General features: G+C 43.8%; 1 protein-coding gene and 2 long non-coding RNA genes across 5 annotated transcripts; all 3 read right to left on the bottom strand.

Moving 5' to 3' along the window:
- Nucleotides 1-3,990: 3,990 nt before the first annotated feature.
- On the bottom strand, nucleotides 3,991-5,540 carry LOC130381861 (uncharacterized). Of its 2 annotated transcripts, none has more exons than XR_008895494.1 (3): nucleotides 5,236-5,540; nucleotides 4,576-5,040; nucleotides 3,991-4,181 (listed from the first exon to the last, which is right to left on the bottom strand). It is a non-coding gene; the product is annotated as an uncharacterized LOC130381861 (long non-coding RNA). The 2 variants fall into 2 exon arrangements; XR_008895493.1 differs by having other exon boundaries at nucleotides 3,991-4,673; nucleotides 4,975-5,040.
- A 1-nt stretch (nucleotide 5,541) lies between these two features.
- On the bottom strand, nucleotides 5,542-7,483 carry LOC130381853 (histone-lysine N-methyltransferase PRDM9-like). The gene is made up of 3 exons (XM_056589668.1): nucleotides 7,289-7,483; nucleotides 6,904-7,094; nucleotides 5,542-6,498 (listed from the first exon to the last, which is right to left on the bottom strand). Exons 1-3 carry the CDS (start codon nucleotides 7,291-7,293, stop codon nucleotides 5,975-5,977), a joined length of 720 nt encoding a protein of 239 aa, XP_056445643.1. The 5' UTR covers nucleotides 7,294-7,483; the 3' UTR covers nucleotides 5,542-5,974.
- A 1,329-nt stretch (nucleotides 7,484-8,812) lies between these two features.
- On the bottom strand, nucleotides 8,813-10,798 carry LOC130381859 (uncharacterized). 2 transcript variants are annotated; one of them, XR_008895491.1, is made up of 5 exons: nucleotides 10,673-10,798; nucleotides 10,369-10,428; nucleotides 9,927-10,044; nucleotides 9,330-9,446; nucleotides 8,813-8,927 (listed from the first exon to the last, which is right to left on the bottom strand). It is a non-coding gene; the product is annotated as an uncharacterized LOC130381859 (long non-coding RNA). The 2 variants fall into 2 exon arrangements; XR_008895490.1 differs by lacking the exon at nucleotides 10,673-10,798 and having other exon boundaries at nucleotides 10,369-10,510.
- Nucleotides 10,799-27,434: the final 16,636 nt, after the last annotated feature.

Genomic DNA, 27,434 nt, shown 5'->3' with positions numbered 1-27,434 from the left:
TTTAATGGTTTGTGAGTGTCGGACTAATGGTTGTTGTTACTTCATGAGGTGGATGCATTGGTTTGTCTCGTCGACTAGATGGAGGTAAGTGACCACGGATTACAGTTTATGCGTTAAAGTCTAGGACCCACTCCTAAAGAACAATGAGATACTCCTTGAACACCTAGAGCTTTAACCTTTGACCCTGTCTGTCCGTCTGTCCATCCGTCGGTTTTTTTGTTAAACAATGAGTGAGACGACAAGAATGTGTTTGTGTGTGTGTGTGTGTGTGTGTGTGTGTGTGTGTGTGTGTGTGTGTGTGTGTGTGTGTGTGTGTGTGTGTGTGTGTGTGTGTGTGTGTGTGTGTGTGTCCAACTGGAAGAACAAGAGCAAAGTGAAGGAACTGGGAACAATATTGTGTGTGTATATCAGGGGCGGCTGGTGATCAAAAATGTTGATCACACCCCCCCCTCATAAAAAAAATTGAATATGATAGATTTGATTTCCTGTATTCTGGTGCATTTTGGAGATGGCCACTTTTCCTACTATTCATTCAGATTCATAGCCTACATCCTGACTTGCAGGGCCTGGACAAGCTTACACTGCATATCTACAGACCTACTTCATGGCCATTCCAACAGCCATTGCTATTTGACCCATTGTTGTTATTCTGATATTGAGATAAATCATGATCACTGTCCTATAGTCTCAATGTCTACTTCAAATGCAGTTATTGGAATATGGGACAGTTGCTTCATTTTGTTTATATGCTACAGGTCGAAAGACCAAATTAATATGTAACTTACTTGCTCCTTTTAAGTATAACATTGCTTGGGGAGTCCAATTCCTCCACTGAAAAGGGTGGAAAGTGCTTACAACTCTCTACTAGTTAGCGATCTATCTCTTCTCTACACATAGTTGTGGTGCGCGATTGCTGCTGAGGGAGGTAGCCTATTTGATTGATTCGCTGAATTGTCAAATCATGTGGTGATAACAAAAAAGAAAAGCGATACCATTGGCTTGGGGCGCACTGGTGCGACCCAAGGGCAAATTTTCTTGCGCCAATGAAAAGCTGTCTCTGCTTGATAGACAGCAAGGTTAGCGAGCTTACATTGGCCGTTTCTCAATTCGCGTACTTGTGCGTGCTCGTGTGCTCGTGGACTCGTGAAACGTCATCAGTCGTTGCCCGAGCACTGTTCCAATTCGAGGCACGCATCAAGCGAGTACTGTCGTAAAACCCGGAAGTGTTCTTGATGCGTGCTCGATCTCGCCGTTTCACCGAGCATGCGTTTCACCGAGCATGCACCGAGCATGCATCGGCATTTCGCACTCGCAGCAGTACGATGGCGGACAATATGGAGAAGACGCACAACTGTAGCTTAAGTTACTCTTAACTTATATATATATTTATATAATATATAATATAATAATAATATAAGATAATATATAAATATATATATATAAAGTCGTGTGTGTTTAGCTTATACACATGACAGGACACGCATATCTTTTCAATTTTTATTCATTCAGAATATTTACATACTATTTGAAAATGAAAGAGGCTGGGATTTTGTTTTATATCATTTGTTTATATTGTTCAGTAGTATATGCCTAAATGAGGCCGTAGCACAGTTAATGGACGAGCAGAGGTGGTGACGTCATCGAGTCCGCTGCTGTTCCAATCGCAGGTACGTACTCGCGTGCTCGCAAGTCTGTGCTTGAAGTACAGACTTGCCAAATACGTACTTGCAAGTCATCGAGTCCGTAGTACGCGTGCTAGGAATTGAGAAACGGCCATGCTCCTGCCTGGCCGGTTAGCCGTTATAGTCCGCAGCTGTGGCTCATAGGCTAATTGAGCCACACCCATTCTGGAGCTCTTTAAGCGGACCAGAGTTTTCAAGAGAGTCTATCTGCAGACATCCACCCACACGCTCCAGACATCCCACACGCCGGAAATCGGATAATAAAAAATAAAAATCGGAGAATAAAATAAAAATCGGGCGTTACGTAATGTGTTTACATAAATGAACGGGCGTTAAGTAATGTGTTTACATAAATGAACGAAATAAGTTAATTTATAAAATCGGATAAACGCTTCCGGTTTTGGACAGAAGACCTGACACTCGCTGTTGACTTTAAGCTGGAGCTTATGGCTCTTCTCTTTCTGTAAATACACAAACCTTATTCAGAATTCCCTCTGTGTTATACTGCAATCATCTCAATTTAATATTTGATAGGACACAAACTGAAGGGCATCAGAGATTGAGGCTAATAATTATTTTAAATACTATGTATGAGTGGACAGGAATAGATAGAACAATTCCCCTTTAGCTTCACCTTTTCTGAAATATTTATATTAGGTCTAGCTATGTTACATTCTGTTGTCTTAACATAAGGTTTGACTGCATTCCAACATAATTTATCATGTTATTAGCACTTTTACATTCCTAAATTCTTACTCTGAACCATCATTCATTTAATATCTGGCTCTAATCGTCTATAATATTGTCTTACCTTGTGCTGCTGGACCACCTTATTTGCCCATATTTAAATACGACAAACTCAAGTCTGTGTTTTAACTTAGCTCTGTGTGTAACCAAAGTGAATAAGTAAAGTCATACAAAAAATCAATACATTGTAAACGTTATAACACTTTATTAAGAACACTCAACAGATAACTGAACTCAGAACCTCAACACACACACACACACACACACACACACACACACACACACACACACACACACACACACACACACACACACACACACACACACACACACACACACACACACACACACACACACACACACACACACACACACACACAGCAATGTCACTGGCTGTCCACCCAGCGACCCAGAAACATGGCGTTGACCCGAAGATCCTCCTCAGCTGCCATGTTAAGGAAGACCTCCATGTCTTCCTGAAAATCAAATGTGAAGATTAGGGGATACTTTTCTTCTTCATCAGTTGAAGAACGTATCCTTTCCAGGAGCTCCTGCTGTTCTTTTGCGTCCATATTCGGAAATGTGGGCTCGACCACCTTCCCCCTGAGCAAACCTGCATTCTGACGCAGCCAGGCAACTCCAGCCACAATGTTGTCAAGTGGCCCCTGTTTAATGGAAAATGAAATGCCACCAAGTTGGAATCATTTTATATTCAATTATATTATTTTTGCAACCAGTTAGTTACTTAAACTAAGACTTGGAACTGTAAGGTTTTACACCCCGGACTGCAGACAAGCCCATCCAGATAATAACACATCAAATTAGACAACAGCGGCACTGTGGTGGGAAACATAACTGGAGGGGGTAAGTCTGTCTACAGAGAGGAGGTCCTGAAACTGTTGAACACTGAGTGAGTTGAACACCAGAATTATTTTGTCCTCTTTAAATACTTAGAATAATGAAAGACCATCACACCTAGGAGGATGGCACATTCTTTACAAAAGATTATTGTCATGACTGAATGGTGGAAGATTCAGGGAAATTAAAGATTGTTGTAGGAGTAAATGAACAAAAAAAGATCAAACAAATGCAACTTAACATTAACAGCATTAAAAATATATAAATAAAAACGTACCTCATGAATGTCATCTCGCCTTCTCTTCTTCAGTTTAAAAACTGGTGGCACCTCACCCCGAAGAAGAGCCTTAGATGTGTCAGTCCAGTGGGCAAAGAGTTTGCCATGGCTCAAATATTAAGAATTAAAGGAAGAAAGAGAAATTAATACACTACAAATACAACAGAGACACTCATGTGTAATCATTTCTTAGTCAAACAAAGGTGAACATAATTTGGCCTTATCTTCCAAGGTCAAGAAAATATATATCAGCCATAATATAAAATAACTTTTTAGATAGCTTTGAATAAGCAAGGGAACTTACAACAGTGAAGTCAAACGGTGCATCCATGACTTTGTAAAGGGCATAGGCCTACTGTAAATAAAACAATCATTTTATGTTAATATTTTTTAAGCACAAAGAGTAAATAAATCCGCCTAATAGTCACACCTACCATCAACATGAAGATGCCACAGTCGATGCCATACTTTTGCCGTGGAAAGCCCCATCATGTCAGAAATGAGTTAGTATTTGTACTTCTAGTTTCACAGTATCATTAAACAACAATATATTTACCTCGATGTCCAAACCAGTCGTCTCTTTCCATGGCCCAGGGCTGAGAGACTGACAAAGGTTTCTAAAATGGAACAGACAGCAGCATTTAGAGCATATCAATCATGCAAAATATGTACCGCACACATGACGCAATCTATTTAGTCAGGAACAAGATCTTCATGCAGTCACACACACCATTTCAACAGGCTTTTTATGGTACCATTATATATACTCACTTAGCGGTTTCAATTTATTGTAAGTTTAGGAGTTCACAGTGTGTGGACATTTCTTGTTAAATTCTAAGGTTAAGTTGATATCCAATATTCATGTTATATATAAGCAGCACCATAAAATGGCTGCTATACAGATTAGAACATGATCTGGAGAACAAACATTTTGGAACAAACAGAAAGGCATTGAAACTGCATCAATCAGGAACATCAATAAGAACCATCATGCTAGTTTGTGTTAGTGACCTCAACAGTTCTCTCATTTCTAGATCGCCAAATCCAAACTGTGCATGTTCACATTTGGAATCCAGAAAGAATATCTCTCTCTGGCCTGTGTCCAAAACCTATGATTGCAGTTAATGACAATTACATAACATTGCGTGAGATGACAAGACAACACAACACAATACCAACTCAATCACTGAACAGTCTAATATGGAATAGGCCTACTGATTATTTTTCAGAACATTAAATGAAAGTTTAGAAAAAAAAAAGTAGAGCAGTTGTGCTAAACGATACCACAATGTGCATTAAATAAGTACAATTTGGAGTACACTCAGTGTGCAAGAGGTAGTTTGGTCTATTTTCGTAATTTCATAATTTGCGTAATGAAAGTCACATGTCATAGTTAGTATCGCTACTTACAGATAACAAGAAATGTCCAGGTTTCCAAACAGGAATTACAACAGCGTCTCTGAAGTAAACATCATCCTAATAATAAGGAAAAAAGTTGAAAATAAACTGTGAAAATACAGGAAGAATATATAGAGAATTTTTAGAATAACAATTGTCCTGCAACTTCTCTTCCCGATCGTTCTGATTTATGCATTTATTGTAAATGGGTGTGGTTTTAAGTTCCCTGAGTTTATCATTTAAATTGAAACCAGTAGGGCATAATAGACTTACAGGTAAACTTGAAAGTGGGTCACATGCTGTTGGATATCGCCAAGTCGGAACAGCATTGAGATCAGCCACAAATATGCTCTTCCTCTGTGTAATAAATTGAAATCATGAGCAGAGACATCAGAAACTAATAGATCGGTAAAGAAATGCAAGTCTCGTGCATTTATAATTGTATCGCTGTGTTTTGAATATTCACCTACCATGTGACCCGAGGGGGCGCTGTTGAATAATGTGCAACTCGCGCTCCAGACATCCACCAGCACGCAATTTCCGGCGTGTGGGTGGATGTTTCTGTCTGTGTGGGTGGATGTCTGGAGCGTGTGGGTGGATGTCTGGAGCGTGTGGGTGGATGTCTGCAGCCAGACCCCTCTCAGAGTTTTAGACTGGAGGGGCTGGAGTTGTGCAAGTGACTCGACAGTTGTGCTGTGTTTTAAGTAAAGAGATGCTTTTTAACAACAACATGCGTGAAGAAAGCTCTTTTTCACAAGGATAAATAAATAAATACATACAAATGTAATAAATATAACAATGACGTCAGATCTACGATACCTTACTCTCAAACTATTTTTCTTCTGAACATTTTTTGGGTAAAAACCTTCACTCATACAGACATGAATATAAATAAATACATAAAGTTGATAAGATAAACAATTAACCGTTCATGTGCCCTTTTAACATATAACAGGAAGAACCATGTTTGATTAGATTTGAATAACAGATGTCTGGGAACCATTTAGTTTCTTCACATGGTTGTTTGGGTGGAGACTCCTCTGTGAAGTTGTTGGTGACTTTTGAGATGACAAGATTGACTAAATGTTTTCCCACACTGTTGACAGTGGTATGGTTTCTCTCCCGTGTGAATGATCTGGTGTCTCTTGAGTTCACCAGATGTATTAAATGTTTTCCCACACTGTTGACAGTGGTATGATTTCTCTCCCGTGTGGATGCGCTGGTGTACCTTCAGACTATGAGAGCGACTAAAGGTTTTACTGCACTTCTCACATCTGTGGCGTCCGGCTCCTTCTGCTGGAATCTGGCTCGTGCTTTGGACGGTTCCCGGGGAGGCTCCGATCGGTTCTTGATAGGAGGCTGCGACGTATGGGAGGAGACTAGGCTCCACCTTGATTTCTCCACTCCTCAGCAGTCGGCCGTACAGGTCGCCGTGGCTCCTCTTCATGTGTTTGTGGAGGAAGATCTGAGACGTGTAGGAGTACGGACACTCGGGACAGGGGAAAGCCTGTGCTGGTGTCAGCTGGGATCTCCCTCCTAGGAGAAAGAGAGAGTCATATGTATTTTATTTGCTGATGGCTGGTTTAAGCAGCCTCACCTGGCCAGAGTCAGGTGGTTTAGGCTTTGGGGCTTGATAAGGCTGCACAGCCTAATCAAGCATACCTGAATTAGTATACTTATATGGTTTTTTGAAACCTCCATGTACTGTATATTTTGCATTTAGACCTTTTTCCAAGTAAGAATATTTTTCTATTATGTTGTCATCTTTTGTTTATTATATTTAAATTTATGTTAAAACTTCACAATTTCCTGTATAACTTCTTAACTGCTTTGTTAATGTAGATGTTTATTGTCCAAGCTCTTTTGAATTAAAATGAGATGTGGTCATGAAGGGCCGCATAGAAACCAAACCCTGACAGAAAGACAGACTTGAAGGCAGACCTTTAGTAGAGCTCTTGTTGTTCCACAGTCGATCAAATCCGATTCCCAGATGTCTGGCGTATTCGTCCCCATACCAGACCAAGAGCTCTGCTCCTGAAGTCACGAGGCCACAGGAGCGATACAGAATTCCTCCTTTGTGCTGAAACGCTATCAGGTTCTGTTCCTCTTCATTACGAGCACAATTGACGTACCTAACAGAGACAGGTACGTCAACACACCTTTACAGTGTATCTTCTGCATATGTCATAGCAACACAGAAAATATTGTGGATCTAATCAGATAACAGACATGGAGAAATATAAATGTTATCAATCAAGTAATGTAAGTAAGAAAATTGTGAACATTATTCATGCAGTAGATGGTATAAAAGTGAATAGGGTCCTACCTCATCCAGTTAGAAAGTGTCTCTCTCTTTGCATCAATGTAATCACTGTGTCTGCTCTTGTAGATCTGGAGAAATGTGTTAATCAGACTCTATGCCATCCAATAAACTCACACAAGCACACATACAAGACTAGATCAAAATAAATGAATACAAACACACTGACCTCCCAGGAGTATCCACTCTCTAGGGCTCCCTCTTCATCGGTCCTGTGTCCTTCGTAGGGTCCAAAGTGTGTTCCAATGGGAAGGCCACCGTCTCCACAGTAAAACACCCCTAGACCGGCCCCAGGGATCCCAGAATCTCTGATCTACCCCACATGAGACAGAGATGGAGAGAGGAGGAGAGTCGTAGAGTGAGAGGAATACATAGAGGGAGGGAGGGAGGGGTGGAGGAGGGAGGAGAGATAGAATACAAGAGAGGTAGAGGAGAGCGAGATGGAGACACATGGAGAGAGATGTAGAGAGAATGAGGCAGGGAGAGACAAAGAGAGGTGAGAGGAATGGAGAGAGGAAGAGAGGTGGTGAGATGGAGGGGGGTGAGAGGAAGATAAGATATGATAAGAAATGAATGGAGATGAGTAGTTGGGAAACAAGTGAGATAGAGAGATTTAGACAGGAAGAGGGAGGGAGGAAAGGAAAGAGGGGGTTGGGACAGGGGGGGAGTTCAGAGAGGGAGTCACAAAGAGGGGCAGATAGAGGGAAATGGGGGGAGAGAGGGAGAGATAGACGGAAAGCACGATTCAGGAAGAAGAACCATTGGGGGAGAGATATATCCATCTGCTTTGGCAATATAACTGTTCACATTACTGTTTTTATATACATTAGCTGGGAAATGTATTAAACAATGAATGTTATACTGTCTCATTGGACGGGGAGAACTTTGTTGTGTTAAAGTACGACATATACCTCAAACCCAGCGGGCAGCGTCTTCTTGGCTCTGTCTTTCTCTCTGACATCAACGGGGCGATCAGCCATGAAGACGATAGGACCGTGGACCTCGCACTCTTCGAGGAAGATAGTCCTACACTCATCACAGACTGGAGAGAGTTCATTTATTTATTACGTCCAAAAGAGCTTCAGCTACAAATCTATATTAAATAGACAGAAACAGGAAGATTAAAAATTGGTTTGAGTGAGTGAGTGAGTGAGTGAGTGAGTGAGTGAGTGAGTGAGTGAGTGAGTGAGTGTGTGAGAGCTCTTACAGAAGTAGTCGTCATCCTTAGGTACTTCCGGTTCTTGGTAGTTAACTCTGAGAACATTTCTCAGGTTCGTCTCTCTTGAATAAACACTTGAGCCCTTCATATGTTCATGGAGAACTGATTCTCTCACACACACACACACACACACACACACACACACACACACACACACACACACACACACACACACACACACACACACACACACACACACACACACACACACACACACACACACACACACACACAGTTACAGACTATACGTGCACAACAAGGTGTTATTGCAGGGAAGCAGTGGTGGGATCAGAGCTAACCCAATGAGACGTCCTCCTGGACTGCAGAGCCCCTCTCTACTCCTCCTCCGGGGGGGTCGATCTCTGGATGAGAAGGAGTGGGCCCTCCAGAGACCTCCTGGTCACTCCAGCCCCGCCCTGAGAGACTCTGACAGACAGAACCTCTAGTTAGGAGTACTCCCTGTTTTATTAATGTGGGTAGGACACACCTTACCTCCTAGCAACAATACGTCTAAGGTTATACATCGTGCTGGTGTCATTAATACCCTTAATCCATGAGTCTGCTGTCACACGGACATGAAGCAGGTCTCGTACCATAGAGGACAGGACATGGTAAGGCTGCTGAAGGTGATGTGTGCTGTTTTATTGTTTTTTATCTTTTTTCAGATGCAATAAAGTCCCTTTAAATCAATAAAACCCCTTTTTGTTGCTATATCTTTGGTCAAATGATTAGCAGTATAAGCGGGCTAATGTATCTTCAGGGCTTTGAAAGGGATAATGTTCACTGCACATTACCCCTTCCAGAAATGTCTTGTAAATGTCTTTGTACCGGTCAATCCAGAGGTCCAGAGCTGCTCCTCCTCAGAGTCCGTCTCTTCAGGTGAGCAGACTCTCACCTGGCCGGGCTTCTCTCTCCTCATGAAGGCTGGAGCCACAGAGGACAGGCCTGACAACACACACACACACACACACACACACACACACACACACACACACACACACACACACACACACACACACACACACACACACACACACACACACACACACACACACACACACACAGACAAACATACAAACATACAAACACACACGCACACAAACATACGCAAAAACACACACACAGAAAGAAACAGACACACACAGAAACACAGACACACACACACACACACACACACACACACACACACACACACACACACACACACACACACACACACACACACACACACACACACACACACACACACACACACATAGAGATACAAACATACAAACACACACAGACACAGACACACACACACACACACACACACACACGCGCACACACAAACGAAAGAAGCAGTGATGTGTACAGCAGCACCATCTGTGTCTGCATGCATAGCAATGTACTCAGTAAAATAGTATTTAAGTACGAGTGGTTTACCAAGAGACGACATAACCAAATGGTTTTCCTTGATCTGCAGGAATCTTTTTTTCTCCGCCATACAGAGGCGGTTCCATTTTGTTGTGGAAAAGTAGGCCCTGATATCCGCAAAGTCCTCCTTCACCACAAACAGACAACATAATGTCCAATACTGTTCATCTAACCTTACCACTTTGTAGATAAACAACCTTAACTACAACCGTAACACATTCTAGGTAATACTGAATATATCAAAGTCAACAGTTGCTATAGAGCAGCCAATTAACTGTTGTAAATCCCACACATTTTGCATAAATAAAGTAATATCGTTCTCCTAAATTGCCATTCTCTCCATGGAGGGTCCCTTTCATGAACACATTGGTCTCATCTGATCGTATTTAATGGTGATTAACTCACCAATGTTGCATGAACAGATGTTTAAAGTATTGACATGGTGTCTCACCTCCTCCACTGAGTTACTCATCTGACTGGTAGGCCTACAGCTTGAGTCCAGATCAATCGTCTAACAATGAAACATAATTAGAACATCTGGGGAAAATGTCGACGGCTAACATCCCTTTGCTAAGTTAATAAGAGTTACTTAACGTTGGTTAGTGAATTGGCGCTGACTAGTCAACACGATGATGGGAGGGATTCTGACCATAAATCACTTACGTCCACTTGTGCTTAGTTATGTTAGCCATTAAATAATATAATAACCAAACAAGTTTCAAATATAATACATTTCAGAGCATAATATGCCTTACCACATTCACTTGAATGGCACTAAAATGGAGATCCGAGATTCTATTGTTCAGTTGATTCGGCCCCAAACTGAGAAGAAGCGGGAAAACTTGGGCGAAGTCCCGCCCCTTTCCGGTAGAGCCCACGGCACATATGTACGGTGGCTGGTACATAGATATATATATTAACTAGATGCCCTACGGCGGCGTCTAGAACGTCACCACTGGCGGCCATCTTACCACAGTAAGCTGCTCACCCATAACATTATGTTGGTAGTGATTCATGTACTTTTTAAACAACCATAACTTGCTCAATTTTCAACCGATTTTCAAATAGTTTGGTTAGTTATAATCGTCAGAGATGTAGTTATGACACTGCATACTTTTGATAGAATAATGAAAAATATAATAATGTTCTAAAATAGGTACAATATCATAACCACGTTAGTAAAGTTTGTAATAAACCAAACCGTTTGTAAATCGGTTGAAAATTGAGCAAGTTATGGTTGTTTAAAAAGTACATGAATCACTACCAACATAATGTTATGGGTGAGCAGCTTACTGTGGTAAGATGGCCGCCAGTGGTGACGTTCGACTCCATTGGCCAGCAGCGCGGACGAGGCATCTAGTTAATATATATGGGCTGGTAAGTGCAAAACAATATTACAAAACCGGATGCACTTTTACAAATACTCAAACAAATGTACATTTTAGAAAACAAATTCACAAAATTCAAAAAACGTTTACAAACTCTGAAACAAATTTACAAAGACAAAATCCTAACGGAAAGGGAAAGCACCAAAAGCCTGATCTGACCCAGAAGTGATTGAGTGAGTATTTGTTTTTTCAAGTACTGCACGGACGAGTAGTGTTGTGTGGTTTGTATAGAGGTTAATGATGTTTTGCCCATTTAGTGGAAACAATAGGCTACTTGCACAAGCACTTCCTGATTCGCCTTAATACAGCTTCACAGCTTCCGGTTCCAAGATGGCAACGTTCTATTACAAGAGCTGCCGACAATAAATATCACTGATGTACATTATTTATGTAGGGAAACAAAAGCTCCGACAAGCAAATTGGAGAAGGGGTTTAGGCTGTATGCTGCGACCTACAGTCACAGCTACGAAGGTAAGAAAACTACGTCTAACAGACGCTAGCTACTGTCAAAGTCTAATCTGTCAGTTAACTGTCACTGTCGAAAGTGTATTACGATGCAGAAACAGCAAACGCCAACAAGATTTCTTAACCAGTGTTTTATATAAGCCTTGATGTTTGCCTGTTTTGTTGACTAATAATAGTTTAAGTATAGCCACGGGTTTGCGTGTATAAAAGTAACATTACTTAGCTACCTAATGTTTCTTTCCATGTAGTAACATGTTATAAATGTGATGATGCGAGTAACCCAGTACAATTGAAGCTTAATTAATTTGTATGTGTTATTTCATTCAGTGTCCAATAAAGACAAGCTGACAGTGCAGGTCAGCGTGAGAGCCTTGTGCTACAGGTCGATGGGGAAGAGCGAGGCAGTTTGAGTCTAGGCAGGAAGCTGTGTTCATCCCTGTTCAGTGGTGTTTGTTCGGTTAAGCAATAGCTAAGTGTAGTCCTCAAGGGCCACCAACTTGAATGTTTTTCATGTCTCCCTGTTTTTCACACACAATTTAATATAGTCAAGGTAATGAGTACAAGGCTACAACTTTTCAATATTCAAGATATTTATTGTCGTTTGCACAGCAGATGTACAGGTACATTGGAATAATAGTGATTCTTGGAGTCCGCTTTAAAAAAAACACATCTTTATTTTAAGAGGGAGAGAATATAACAGTAAGCATTCAGGATGGTAGGCTTTTTCTAGCACAGTTGAAGTACTTACACCCATGATGCTGAGGTTATATTTCTAATGATTTACCCTTTTCTCTTAGATCAAGCTTTGTGATTCATCACCCTAGTGATGAAAAGAAAAGAGTTAATCTATGGGCTGGAGCAGCTGTCTCTGAGAGGAAAGGAAAAAAGTATAGCTCAAAAACAACAAATACAAATGCAATGGCATCACGTATAATTACATCTGTAACTACTTATAAAGTACTGTTGATGCACGTGCAGGTGCGACCACTTCTTTTTTCTGGGCAGCTGATTTGGCTCTGGAAACACGGACCATCTTGTAGAGACAAGGCTCAATCAAAGACCCAAAAGCTATCAGATGGTTGTAGCTGGCAAATCTATTCACAAAAGACATCACATAAAAAATGTAAATTAGAAGTGTACATCAAAAGTATACCTTGTTACCAAAATAACGTCAACAGTAACTACTAAGATTAAGATTTTATCGCATATATATATATATATATATATATATATATATATATATAGCAGGGTGACCTGTATTTCTCCCATAAATCTGTTTCAGCCTCAGTCACCTCCCTTTTACCTGTATTGTGACTTGTGCCACTACACAACGGTTGCACTACCGGATGGCGTCGTAGCTAATCCCTGGCACTCAGCAGACAGGTTTGTTTAGTTTCCTCTTTGGGTGCAGTTCAATAACTGCCCCAACTTCCTGTAAGACAACCTGATGTGTCTGGATATCCAATGCCCTAATATGGTCTCTGTGCTCTTTCGTTTTAAAGTGGTGTTCCTGTCCGGGCCGTACCTTTGGGAGGCGCGGTTTGGTGGTTTGCCGTGTACTTGCATGTAGATAAGTAGGGTGTTACCTGCTCAATTCATACATTTTTACAATTGTTTATTAATAGTATTTTGTTCTAGGACCAGCATTGGTGGAGTTGCAGATGGTCACATTCTGGCTCTGGCGCTTCAGTGCTCCTATTTTCATCTCATAGAATAATAACATGACTTTTTTCAACCATTTGAAAATAAACTTTTGTAGACTTGAACTGGAAACACGTCTTTGTAAGTCTTTAAACAAATCTGTATTATAAATGTTGCTTGTTTTTGTACTATTGGTGCGCTCACATTCATATATATATATGTATAAATTCTGATAAGACATGGACATCCCCAACTCCAAATATTCCATCTCTCAACATGCCACTACTTGTGTGCTATTAATCATTCACATAGACCTATTAAGAAATAATTTGGTACAGTACTATAAATTAACTATAATTGACTGACACATATCCCCGTCACGTAGGGACTAGGCTAATAACAGACTAATACAAAAAAATGTGACTGTGAACAAGTGACTTCCCTCGTGTAAATTCGGATGTCAGCGTCGGAGCCAGCAAACCGCTGCAGTCCAAACTCTCGCTGGAGACGTAACTCCTGTAGCTCCTTTCTCAGCTCCTGTACTTCAGTTGAGAGGCTTTCAGCAGCGGATTCGGACATATCCATGGCAGCCGGTTCAGGGACAGAGCAGTAGTCTTGATCGTTGAATAGGAGATCAACTTCATCTTCCGGAGGGGCAGTTTCGACGAACCGATCCACTCTCTCCCACACGCCGCGCCTTGGGGTTTCGACTGTATACTGGTTCCACTCAAAAAGGGTCGCTACGGCACCTTTTGTAAGTCTCCTTCGACCCTGAAGAGTAGTTGGCTCAATCATCTTGTCAGAACTAAAGTGTCTGCTACAGACCTTAGAGTGAGTGGTGATGACCTATTTATCCCGGCGTATGTTTACAATCCATTGACTCCTCACGTCAGTTTGGCTCGGAAAGCCATGGAAACGTAATACCCCTTTGGATTTGGCTGACGCTGTACAGTGAGGGACACAGCAGTGCTCGGCGTAGGTTTCTCCTGCCTATAAAAAGGAACCGTTTTTAAATGTTTGCGGCCTTGATTCATGTCTAAAGTGTATCAACGAAAAAAAATAATTATCTATCTAAGATCTAAGATGGCCGCCGATGTTGACACAGCCGCGTGGCGTCTTATCAAACAAAGGATTAAACCTGAGATCTACACCACTATTGATGGCAAAACTATCGTGGAAGATGAACTGTTAAGTTTCCTTGCTGTCAAACTGAAGACTGTGCCTCAGGATGACATTATCCTGATGGCTGTAAATCACTTTGGATCAGAGTGTATTGAAAGCTCCAAGAAGGCCCTGTTTGAACTGTGTCCTGGCACGGGGCAGCGCTGTGTAGCTTACAAAGGACTACAGAAAGATGCCAACAATGTTAAGAGTTGTCTGAAACTACTGAATGAGGTTGGCGAGGATGTTCCTCGCTTTGTGTCCTATCACTTGGATGATTTACCACCAGTGACTTTTAATAGCCTTGATGTCTCTTGCCTGGTTAGTGAGATTGAACGCCTAAGTGTAGAGATAGCCTCCATGAAAAATGCTGTGAGTGAGCAGTCGACTGCATGTGAGAACCTTTGTGGAATAACCACAGACATTAACCAACGCCTGAGTGTGATTGAGCAACCCAGTTCCAGCAAGGGGATTGCAGCCACTATCATGACCTGTGAGGGGGCCCAGCTCCACGGACCAAGTCACAGGAAGCCTGCGCCCGGGCCCTCTCCGTTGGCCGTCGCTGAGGAGACAGCGGGCGGGGGGAGTGCCGCGACGATGTACCCTGCATGGAGCCATGTACTAAAACATGGCAAGCACAAGCAACGTCCTGGAAAACGATCTACTGCTGCAGTACAGAGCAAGACTAGTATGAACCCTCCCAGAGAGAAGAAGACCTACGGCATAGTTGGAACCGCTGCTGTGGGGAACATGCATGCAGTGACATCTAAGCTGGTGAGTGTGTTCGCGACAAAGCTTGCTCCTGACCTAGAGTCAGAGACTCTGGCTAGTTATCTAAAAGAACAACTCTCCAGAGATGTGACTTGTCAGAAGATTGACACTCAGTATACTCGGTATAGCTCTTTCAAAGTTACAGCTGAGTGCAAGGAAGTAGGTGTGATGTATGCACCGCAGCTGTGACCAGAAGGGACCTATGTAAGGCCCTTCTATAAGAATCGCAAGCTTAGGGCTGCGGTAGGGGCAGGTGTTATAGCACCACATGGCACAGGGATGAGTGCGCCTGAGCCTAGGGCTTCCTGTGCATGATAAACAATGATGAACTGCTATGAGAGTTGTGTCTTATAACTCCCGTGGTCTGTGACTTGGACAGGGCACTGGAGCGAGAGCCCAACGCATTGTTATTGACAAACTCTTTGAGCATGCGGATGTGGTTTGTTTGCAAGAGACTTTTTTATCTATTCAAGATCTGGATAAACTGAACACTGTGCATAATGATTTCCATGGAGCAGGGGAATCTACGACAGACCTTAACACCAGAATTCTGCGTGGCAGGATCCCAGGTGGTGTGGCTATATTCTGGCATAAGAAACTTGACTCATTGGTCACTGTGATCAGGTTAGATGTGGATTGGTGCATAGGAATCAAGGTGGTGCAGGATAAGAATGTTTTTATAATCTTAAATGTATACACTCCATATGAATGTCACAAAAATGAAGATGAGTACTTGAATAAGCTTGCTCTTATTGGGTCTTATATAAGGGAAAGTGAGTATACATCCATATTTGTCTTGGGGGATCTGAATGCTGATATATCAGATACTAACTCATTGTTTGGTCAACACCTGACACAATTCTGCAAAGATAACAAGGTGATTCTGTCCAGTAAGGAACTATTGCCAGCTGATAGTTATACACATGTGAGTGAAGCTTGGCATACTACATCCTGGTTGGACCACTGTATGTCTACATTTGATGCACATGCTTGTATAGAGGAGGCTGAGATCTTATATGGTATGGCCACTGGAGATCATATTCCGGTCTCTATGTTCATTAACATCAAGGGACTACCTTAGCTTGTCTAATGACAGCCATAAACCAAGTGAGACGCTGGACTGGGCTAGGCTCACAGATGTTGACCTGCAATATTACAAGTTACTGACTGATGTGTACTTAAGAAATATTGAGTTACCTGTTGATGCAATTATGTGTGGGAATATCAACTGTAAGAATGTAAGTCATAATAATGACCTGGGTGCAATGTATGATAAAATTGTGAACTGTCTAGTTGTTGGAAGTGAACCACTGAGAAGAAAGGGGGTGAAACAACATATTGTGAGACCAGGGTGGAATGACTATGTTCATGAAGTTCATATGGAGGCAAAAGATGCTTTTAGAAGATGGGTTTTAGCAGGCAAACCGAGGCATGGCCCAGTCTGTGAGCACAAGGTACGGACTAATGCTAGACTTAAATATGCTGTGCGTTTTATAAAAAGAAATAAGCAGACTATGAGGGCGAACTCTACGGCGAAAAAGTTACAAATTAATGATGTACATGAGTTCTGGAAGGAGGTGAAGGTGGTAAACAACAGCAAGATGCCACTGCCTTCTAGCATTGATGGCATTACTGAACCTGAAAACATTGCAGAGCTATGGAGGAGACACTATGAGAAAAATTTTAACTGCGTGAAGAGTGATGTGTTTAACAAAGGGGAAATACCTCACAGTGATGGTGTAGTCATCTGGCCAGATGAAGTATCTTATGCTATTGAGAAACTTAAAATAAACAAAGCCTGTGGGCAGGATAAAATAACAGCAGAACATCTGAAATACTCTAGCCAAAGTATTTCAGTGTTACTTGCTCTATGCTTTTCTGGGTTAATGAAGCATGGCATACTCCCAGGATCCATGTTATCTGTCTTGTTGATACCTGTAGTTAAAAATAAGACTGGTCAATTAACTAGTATTGATAACTATAGGCCTATTGCACTTGCAAGTATACTGTCCAAGGTACTAGAAGGGATCCTTATGGATAGGCTTGCAGATTATATAGCATCAACAGATAACCAGTTTGGCTTTAAAGCCCATGGTGCAGGTTAACCGGAAGTTTCGATTAATGGGTACATAAAGCACTTAAAACATGTATTTAAAGTTAGAAATGTCTCAATTCAGCAATTCCAGAATGGTGACCAGACCTATCAGGGCTTTCAATGGCCTTGTTTGGATGAAAATGAATAAAAATAATTGTTATGCCTATTCTGTTGTGATCATTCAATTGCCCTTAAAATGTTATAAAGTACACAGAACACATGAATTTTGGATAAAAAAAAAGTTTATTGGCATTGCTTGTAATGGTTACTGAACAAAGAAACAGGTTGGAATTAAATCTATATAAAAAAATGGTTAGGCACAAAACATACAAGGAACACTGATGAAGGGCTAGACCCGCAATGTTTAATTCTAATTCTAATTAATTCTGCAATAGTGTGGTCATACCCGAGGGTCAGTTGATGGTTCTCTTTCTCTCACACTCACACACACACACACACACCACACACACACACACACACATACTATTTCATGCAAATGATTCATACATGCAGTGATACATGCAAAAGCACATCAAGCAGACACACAGTGAGCCCAGACAACACCGCACACAGAGGTTGACAAGGCACAGGTAAAATGATTGCCAAATTATTTTGAATTACATACAAAGAAATTTCATGCAAATAATAACAACTAAATCATTGGACTTGTCCACGGCCTCCTCCTTAGGAATCTGTTCGAAGGATTTGGCGATGGGGGCGGGTGCATCGGAGGACGAATTGGCGCTAACCTCTCGAAGAACCGCGGGTGAACTGGCGTAGCTCTCCCGAAGGGCCTTCATTAATGATGTTGCATAACCTGCAGACATAATAATAATAATATTAATTATAATAATAATATGACTTTATAAAGATCATTGTCACTGATCACCGATGTCTCGTGCGCCATCTCAAAATATGATAGAACTGCATGACACTGCTTACCGTATGAGGCTGCCTCTTTGATGGGATGCACCACATGGGCACCTTTTCTGAAGCGCGGATACCGCACGCAGTGCTTCTCCGTCCCGTCACTTCTCCGTGCTGTCTCGCGATTGGCATTGTGATTATAATGCAGCGCCGCTAAGAGAAGCCTACAAAATAACACATTTGAGAAAACCTTTGAAACTTGGTGTATGTATGACAAAATACTACAATAGGCATGTTAATAGGTACTATTATTACTATAAAAGGCATAATAATTGGCAGTGTTATTCCATTGGATAGCACTGACCTGCTATACATCCCAAGGTATGAAAACCCTGTGTGCTTGGGCGCAAAGTGCAAGATGAGGGAGTGGTAAGCCTCAAGGGAGAAGGTCTGGTGCTGTGGAGACAGCTGTCGAACATCTTTCAGTAAGGCAGCCCTCATCATTATGTTCTCCAACTTGACTGCATGCCAATGAGCCTGCAAAGACCAAGACAGGTAGGCAGGGAGGCAGACAGACACACAGACGGAAAACGTACAAATAGACGATAGATAGACAGACAGAATTCCTTTTTTAAATGGAAACACACATGAAATTGTCCTGCATATGAATTATAGCAAACAGTAAACAGAATGTTATGAGATTGCAAGGGAATGAAAAAATAATTTCATCACAAAGGTCACATGTAGGGATGCAAACAATTCATCGATTATCGATTAATTGTCGATAAGAGATTACTCGATTAAAATAAATTACTTGCAATTAATCGCATTTTTAACCCGTAATTCCCCAACCGTCCACGTGAGGGCGCGCTTGACGCCAGACGTACTTGACGCACACGCGGGAACACAAGCGAAGAAGCAGGACAAGACAAACGAAAAGCGGTAGAGCTGTGTTCGAAATCGTTCCCTATCATGGATGTAGTGCACTAAATAGGGTGCACGGCATTTTGTAGGGTGTTCGAATTCTCAGTGGTCCACTATATAGGTTACTATATTGTGGACTTAAAATAGGGTACATACGATGTTCCCTACATGTTACCTCCGTATACCACAATGCAATGCGGTTGTATTTTTCCAGGGGAGAAGAAGAAGCTGAATAACCGCGAAAACTCGTTCCCTATTCCCTATATAGTGTACATGATATAGTGCACTATATAGGGAATAGGGAACGAGAATTCGGACACTACGCTGAATATTTCTAAACGTCATTTGCGTCAGTAAATGCGCCTGGTATTTGTGTGACGTGATGCGCCGACATCATCTAAACAAACCGGGCTGTAAGTTGTAGGCTATTGATGTTGAATGTTACATTTCTTTGTTCAAGTTTTTTTTAATTAATTTTGAATGTTAAATATTCTATGTTAAATCCCAAATAAATTGTTGACATTTCTAAACACAAGCCGGAGACTCCATCATTAAATGTATTTGTTTTCGCGGTTATTCAGCTTCTTCTCCCCTGGAAAGATACAACCACATTGCATTGTGGTATACGGAGGTAACATGTAGGGAACATCGTATGTACCCTATTTTAAGTCCACTATATAGTAACCTATATAGTGGACCACTGAGAATTCGAACACCCTACAAAATGCCGTGCACCCTATTTAGTGCACTACATCCATGATAGGGAACGATTCCGAACACAGCTACTGACACGATGAAGAGGGCAAAACGGAGTGCAGTATGGAGCGACTTTAAGTTGGTTAATGACGACAAAGACGCCAAATGCACAATATGTGGAAGTATTTTAAAGTACAACTAAACAACTTTGTTGAATTACCACCTACATGTGTCACATTCAGAAGGAAATTCAGCTTCTCAGAAGAATTGCCGCTTATCAATTAATCGATCATTGATCGATAAGATGAAACAACTATCGATTAATGAATTACTCGATAATTTGAATAAAATTAATGGCCCCACTTAACAGGAGGTTGCAGGTTGGCATGTTCCTGTGGAAAAGAAAAGAAAACAGTAATCAACAGTATATCAGGATTCAATATAGAGTAAGTACTTTACATTACTGGTCAAAGGTTTCGTATTTTCAATCAAACACACATGACCAATACAGTATAACACTCAAATATGATGGCATCACAAACCAGCAGACTTAAGCCAGCCTGGTACATACATTGTAAATTAACTGGCAAGACAGTCAGAGCTATCAGATTGTAATTAGATATTCAGATTTTCTAATCAGATGGCCGCGTAAACAAAAACTGCATAAACAAAACTGTACCTGCTTGATCTTAACAAAAGTTCCTTCCTGCTGCACAATGCTACTATCCGACCTCTCACAACAGGCCGGACAGATGGCAAAAAGGCCCATCAGCTCCTCTTGGCAAACAATGAATTAGTCAATGCAACCACAACAACAGAAAATGAGGGGGAGGGGGGCGGTGTTATTCAAACTAACAAAGCATTGAGCATTCAATATGGTCTATGTTTGTTTTAGATTATCTCACTTGTGGTGGGGGTCACACGTGTAACGTGGCTCCTCATCAAACAACTCCTCCTCATCCATCGGCTCTTCGGGCACCCACGAAAAGTCACTGATGACAGTGGCATTATCATCATCATCGTCAACTGTCTGTTCAGGACTAGCGAGGGGAGTGGAGGTTTGTGGGCTGAATGAAGTCTGTGTGCCCACGCTAACCATCTTGGGCTTCAGGTTAACCTGCACAGCTGTGGCAGAGGCAGTAAACATACCCAAACATATGACAATCATGGCAAATCTAAGCGGCTATGTTTTGGTGTAGGCTATGTATTCATTTCATCAATGTGTATGGAAATGTCCTGCTTGCAATGTTTTAGACATAATATCTACCCCTTAAAATACCAAAGATTTACCGTGAGACCATCGGGGGGGCTTCAAATAACATTGTGTCCCAGCGTCAGAAGTGGAGGAGGGCAAGGGCTGATCCCCAGTATCGGCACTCTCCACAGTGTCTACACTGGCCACGGTCTCCTGCTGTGAGGCGTCTGTCAACATCTTGCGAAAACAAATATAAAAAAGTATATTAGTATAAAGTATAGTATCAGGCCCGTCGCTATGGGCGGGCCATAGGGGGCCGGGCCCGCCCCCCACAATGATTGTGCCCCCCCACTTGAGGCACGTCTCAAAAAAAAAAAACGTTTTTATTTTATATTATTATTTATATTATTAACGCTCCGTTCACTTGCATGGGCCCTTCACAACTTAAGTATAATTGACCGCTGTCAAGGTAAACAAAGGATTTTTTGCCTCTAATGGCGTCTTTGGTACCGCTCCACAAGAAGTCTGGTAACTTGTCAACCCCAGCGTCTTTGGTTGCTAAGCGACGTCAACGTCTTTGGCGGACTATTAAATCTGCCGATCTAGGCTACGTAGGCCTACGTAACTACGTCCATTTAGCCGCTAACAGTTACCGCGCATTTTGAAGTGAAGCTGGATGAGTTTTCGCTAGCTTACTTTCATTTCTAGTTCATCATCATGGATATTCGTAAGTGGTTGAAAAGCCCACCAACAGTCTAATAATCAGTCAGATAATTTCCTGGACCCATCAAAGGTAACCGTAACACCTCTCCTGCTATTAGCTGGAACTGATGTGGCTGAATCTGAATATACTGTGGCTTGTGAGTTCCTGGTTAAGAAAAGGAATGACACCCCGAAGATGGAAAATGGACAATAGCAAACATCCTTAGCACATTCAACTGTGCTATGTGTGAAAAGTCATTTTCCAAGCTGAAAAACGTCTTCTCAGAGCATCGGCGCAGTATGTTGCACAGACGCAAGGCCCAGCTGATTGAGCTTGCTTTTGAAAAGGACCTGACTCACAAGTTTACATCTGTGTGTGTGTGTGTTGGTGTGTGTGTGTGTGTGTGTGTGTGTGTGTGTGTGTGTGTGTGTGTGTGTGTGTGTGTGTGTGTGTGTGTGTGTGTGTGTGTGTGTGTGTGTGTGTGTGTGCGTGTGATGGCAATGCATATCCCTCTGTTAACTGCTTTTACACCTAATATGTTGTATAGTCCAGTGTTTTATGGATATATATTCATAGCATTGCTTCTATGTAATGTATTGCTTTAAATGACGAGGAATGATGTGATGTTGTAGGGCAGGCTATAGGCTACCGGGTCATATTGCTGTTGGTTATGATTAACGTGATGATTATGTGCTGCGCGAATAGAGGAAATATACATACTGTAGGCTAGTAATAATTGTGCCCCCCTATGCATTTCATATGCCCCCCTTCAGACTCAGGTCTGGCGACGGGTCTGTATAGTATATACAAGTATATAAAAAAGAAATGCAAGGGTGTAGTGGTGACATAAGAGGTGTAACTATGATCAGTGATTCGCAACCAAGGGTAGTGCATTTACTGTGTTGGGAGGTAGCTAAACTCTGAAGTGAGAAGTGGATAAACTCTGTTTCTCAAATTTCAGAGGTGGGTAACTGCGTTTACTTGCGTTTAGCCTCCACTACAGCCCTGGCGACACGGTCACGGTCAAATATATGTGAAAGAGAACCGTAGCAGTCTAGCACTAACACAAAACGCAAACACACTGTTGTGAAAGCCGCTTGATGATGACGATCACTGATCCAAACACTAGCCATGAAGCTTTCATGACGATATGGACATTTACTTCAGGGCAATTTTGTTTTGGCTCATATTCGTGAATCACGAAACATGCTCTTCTAATGTCAGACTGATCATGCTTGTAGTGGAGGCTGTGTCAAAGGGAACACGGTATGCAAAATACACACAGAGCTAGCTAACTCGCAGCTTGTAATTAGGCCTAAAAAAAAAAGAATTTGGTTCCTGTTGGTTGTCAGTTGAGGTCATGGGTAGGTAGGGAATTTATTATATTTTTTTATTTTATTTTTTCCAGCGGCAGCGAATGATAGGTAGGTTGTCCTCCTCATCATCCTCATCGTCATCCGCTTATCCGGGGTCGGGTCGCGGGGGGAGCAGCTCAAGCAGGGGGCCCCAGACTTCCCTTTCCCGGGCCACATTGACCAGCTCTGACGGGGGGATCCCGAGGCGTTCCCAGGCCAGTGTTGAGATATAATCTCTCCACCTAGTCCTGGGTCTTCCCCGAGGTCTCCTCCCCACTGGACGTGCCTGAAACACCTCCCAAGGAAGGCGCCCAGTGGGCATCCTTACCAGATGCCCGAACCACCTCAGCTGACTCCTTTCTAAGTAAAGGAGCAGCGGCTCTAATCCGGGTTCCTCACGGATGGCTGAGCTTCTCACCCTATCCCTAAGGGAGACGCCAGCCACCCTTCTGAGATAACTCATCTCGGCCGCTTGTACCCGCGATCTCGTCCTTTCGGTCATCACCCAGCCCTCATGACCATAGGTGAGGATAGGAACGAAGATCGACCGGTAGATCGAGAGCTTTGCCTTGCGGCTCAGCTCTCTTTTCGTTACAACGGTGCGGTAAAGCGAACGCAATACCGCCCCCGCTGCTCCGATTCTCCGGCCAATCTCACGCTCCATAGTACCCTCACTCGCGAACAAGACCCCGAGGTACTTGAACTCCTTCACTTGGGCTAAGGACTCATTTCCTACCCGGAGTAAGCAATCCACCGGTTTCCTGCTAAGAGTCATGGCCTCAGATTTAGCGGTGCTGATCCTCATCCCAGCCGCTTCACACTCGGCCGCCAGCCGATCCAGTGAGTGCTGAAGGTCACAGGCCGATGATCCAATGAGGACCACATCATCTGCAAAAAGCAGTGACGAGATCCTCAGACCACCGAACTGCAACCCCTCCCCACCACGACTACGCCTCGATATCCTGTCCATGTATATCACAAACAGGATTGGTGACAAGGCGCAGCCCTGGCGGAGACCAGCACCCACTGAGAACGAAACTGACTGGCTGCCGAGAACACGAACACAGCTCTCGCTTTGGGAGTACAAAGATTGGATGGCCCTGAGGATAGACCCCCTTACCCCATACTCCCGCAGCACCTCCCACAGTTTCTCCCGGGGGACCCGGTCATACGCCTTCTCCAGATCCACAAAACACATGTAGACCGGATGGGCATACTCCCAGGCCCCCTCCAGGATCCTTGCGAGAGTGAAGAGCTGGTCCGTAGTTCCACGTCCGGGGCGAAAACCGCATTGTTCCTCTTCAATCTGAGGTTCGACGATCGGCCGAACCCTCCTTTCCAGCACCTTGGAGTAGACTTTACCAGGGAGGCTGAGAAGTGTGATACCCCGGTAATTGGCACACACTCTCTGGTCCCCCTTTTTGAACAGGGGAACCACCACCCCGGTTTGCCACTCCTTTGGCACTGTACCCGACTCCCACGCGATGTTGAATAGGCGTGTCAACCATGACAGCCCCTCAACACCCAGAGCCTTTAGCATTTCTGGCTGGATCTCATCAATCCCTGGGGCTTTGCCACTGCGGAGATGTTTGACTACCTCAGTGACCTCCACCAGGGAAATTGACGACGAAACACCATCAACCTCGAGCTCTGCCTCCAACATAGAGGGCGTGTTATTCGGATTCAGGAGTTCCTCAAAGTGTTCCTTCCAACGTCCGACGACCTCCTCAGTTGAGGTCAACAGAGTCCCATCCTTACTGTACACAGCTTGGATGGTTCCCCGTTTCCCCCTCCTGAGGTGCCGGATAGTCTTCCAGAAACACTTTGGTGCCGACCGAAAGTCCTTCTCCATGGCCTCTCCGAACTTCTCCCACACCCGCTGCTTAGCCTCCGACACGGCAGCCGCTGCAGCCCTTCGAGCCTGTCGGTACCCTGCAACCGAGTCAGGAGTCCTCCAGGATATCATATCCCGGAAGGCCTCCTTCTTCAGTCGGACGGCTTCCCTGACCACCGGTGTCCACCACGGTGTCCGAGGGTTACCGCCCCTTGAGGAGCCTAAGACCCTGAGGCCACAGCTAGCCACCGCAGCTTCAGCAATGGAGGCTTTAAACACCGCCCACTCCGGCTCAATGCCCCCAACCTCCACAGGAATGCCAGAAAAGCTCCGCCGGAGGCGTGAGTTGAAGATACCTAGGACGGGGGCCTCCTCCAGACGTTCCCAGTTCACCCGCACTACTCGTTTGGGCTTACCAGGTCTATCCGGAAATTTCCCCCATTCCCTGATCCAACTCACAACCAGATGGTGGTCGTTTGACAGTTCCGCCCCTCTCTTTACCCGAGTGTCCAAAACATGCGGCCTCAGATCAGATGACACGATCACAAAATCGATCATCGATCTTCGGCCTAGGGTACTCTGGTACCAGGTACACTTATGAGCACCCTTATGTTCGAACATGGTGTTTGTTATGGATAATCCATGACTAGCACAGAAGTCCAATAACAAACGACCGCTCGGGTTTAGATCAGGGAGGCCGTTCCTCCCCACCACGCCTCTCCAGGTGTCTCCATCGTTGCCCACGTGGGCGTTGAAGTCTCCCAGCAGAACTACGGAGTCCCCTACTGGAGCCCCATACAGGACTCCATTCAGGGTCTCCAAGAAGGCCGAGTACTCTGAGCTGCTGTTTGGTGCATACGCACAAACAACAGTCAGAGTTTTCCCCCCTACAACCCTTAGGCGCAGGGAGGCGACCCTCTCGTCTACCGGGGTAAACTCCAACACCGCGGCGCTCAGCCGGGGATTTATGAGTATCCCCACACCCGCCCGGCGCCTCACGCCCTCGGCAACTCCGGAGAAGAATAGAGTCCAACCCTTATCCAGGAGTACGGTACCAGAGCTGAGACTGTGCGTGGAGGTAAGCCCCACCAGATCTAACTGATAGCGCTCCACCTCCCTCACAAGCTCCGGTTCCTTTCCCCACAGCGAGGTGACGTTCCACGTCCCCAGAGCCAGCTTCTGCCGCCCGGGTCTGGTCCGTCGAGACCCCTGACCTTCGCTGCCACCCATGTGGCTGCGCACCCGACCCCAACGGGTCTTCCCACAGGTGGTGGGCCCATGGGATGAAGAGAGGGGGGGTGCCACGTAGTTTGTTCGGGCTGTGCCCGACCGGGCTCCGTGGCAAACCCGGCCACCAGGCGCTCGCCATCGAGCCCTCCGTCTGGGCCTAGCTCCAGACGGGGGCCCCGGGCTTCCTCCGGGCCGGGTCACGTCTCCTCTTTTTTTGTTCTTCATTGGAGTTTTTTGAACCATTCTTAGTCTGGCCCCTCACCTGAGACCACTCTGCCATGAGAGACCCTACCAGGAGCACAAGGCTCCAGACAACACAGCTCTCAGGTTCACAGGGACACGCAAACCTCTCCACCACGATAAGGTGACGGTTCCAGAAAGCAGTGACGAGATCCTCAGACCACCGAACTGCAACCCCTCCCCACCACGACTACGCCTCGATATCCTGTCCATGTATATCACAAACAGGATTGGTGACAAGGCGCAGCCCTGGCGGAGACCAGCACCCACTGAGAACGAAACTGACTGGCTGCCGAGAACACGGCAGGTTGTTAGGTAGGTTGTTTTCATTTAAAAACGAGAAAATTCACTCATCCTTGTACAGAATGAAGAGGTGCTGTACCAAAACGTAATTATAGTTTGCATTAAAAAAAAAAAAAAAATCTTTTTTTTTTTTTATATAGCTCATAAAATATTTTGGGTCCCACATAAATTGACAGGGTCGGTCGGAAACCGGAACCAAACCAAAAAAAATTGTAGGCCTTATAGTCCTCGGTCCCTCCGGTCTTCGGGAGCCGGCCTTCTTTCATTGCCGAAGGTTAAAAATAAATCGGCTGGACAGAGAGCGTTTGCCTATCGAGCCCCCTTCCTATGGAATAGGCTGCCATCAGTGATCAGGGAAGCTGACTCTGTGGAGCTATTCAAAGGAAAGCTCAAAACGCACCTCTATAATCTTGCATTTGGAGTGTGAAAACGACAGATGCGAAGTGAAGACCACTCTGTTTGCTTGTGCTTTTCTTATTACATTCCCACTATGTACTTTTCCGTTCTAATTCACTATTCTGTCTGTTCTAGCGTGTTGCGGGTACTGGACTGGATGCCTGGACTCTCCTCATGGATAACCGGCCAGAACCCCATCACCATTTTAATATGATGTGCATGTATTTACCTGTGTGTCAATTGTGGCACCCAT

This window comes from Gadus chalcogrammus, chromosome 4 (assembly GCF_026213295.1).
Source record: "Gadus chalcogrammus isolate NIFS_2021 chromosome 4, NIFS_Gcha_1.0, whole genome shotgun sequence".
In the NCBI taxonomy this organism is placed as follows: Eukaryota; Metazoa; Chordata; class Actinopteri; order Gadiformes; family Gadidae; genus Gadus; species Gadus chalcogrammus.
The sequence above is the reverse complement of the archived record's forward strand: the minus strand, read 5'-3'. Positions and strand labels throughout refer to the sequence as shown.

Coding starts and splice junctions, on each gene's coding strand:
- LOC130381853 (XM_056589668.1), bottom strand. Junction 6,499..6,903: donor CAACAAGAGCTCTACTAAAG/GTCTGCCTTCAA, acceptor TCTTTCTCCTAG/GAGGGAGATCCCAGCTGACA.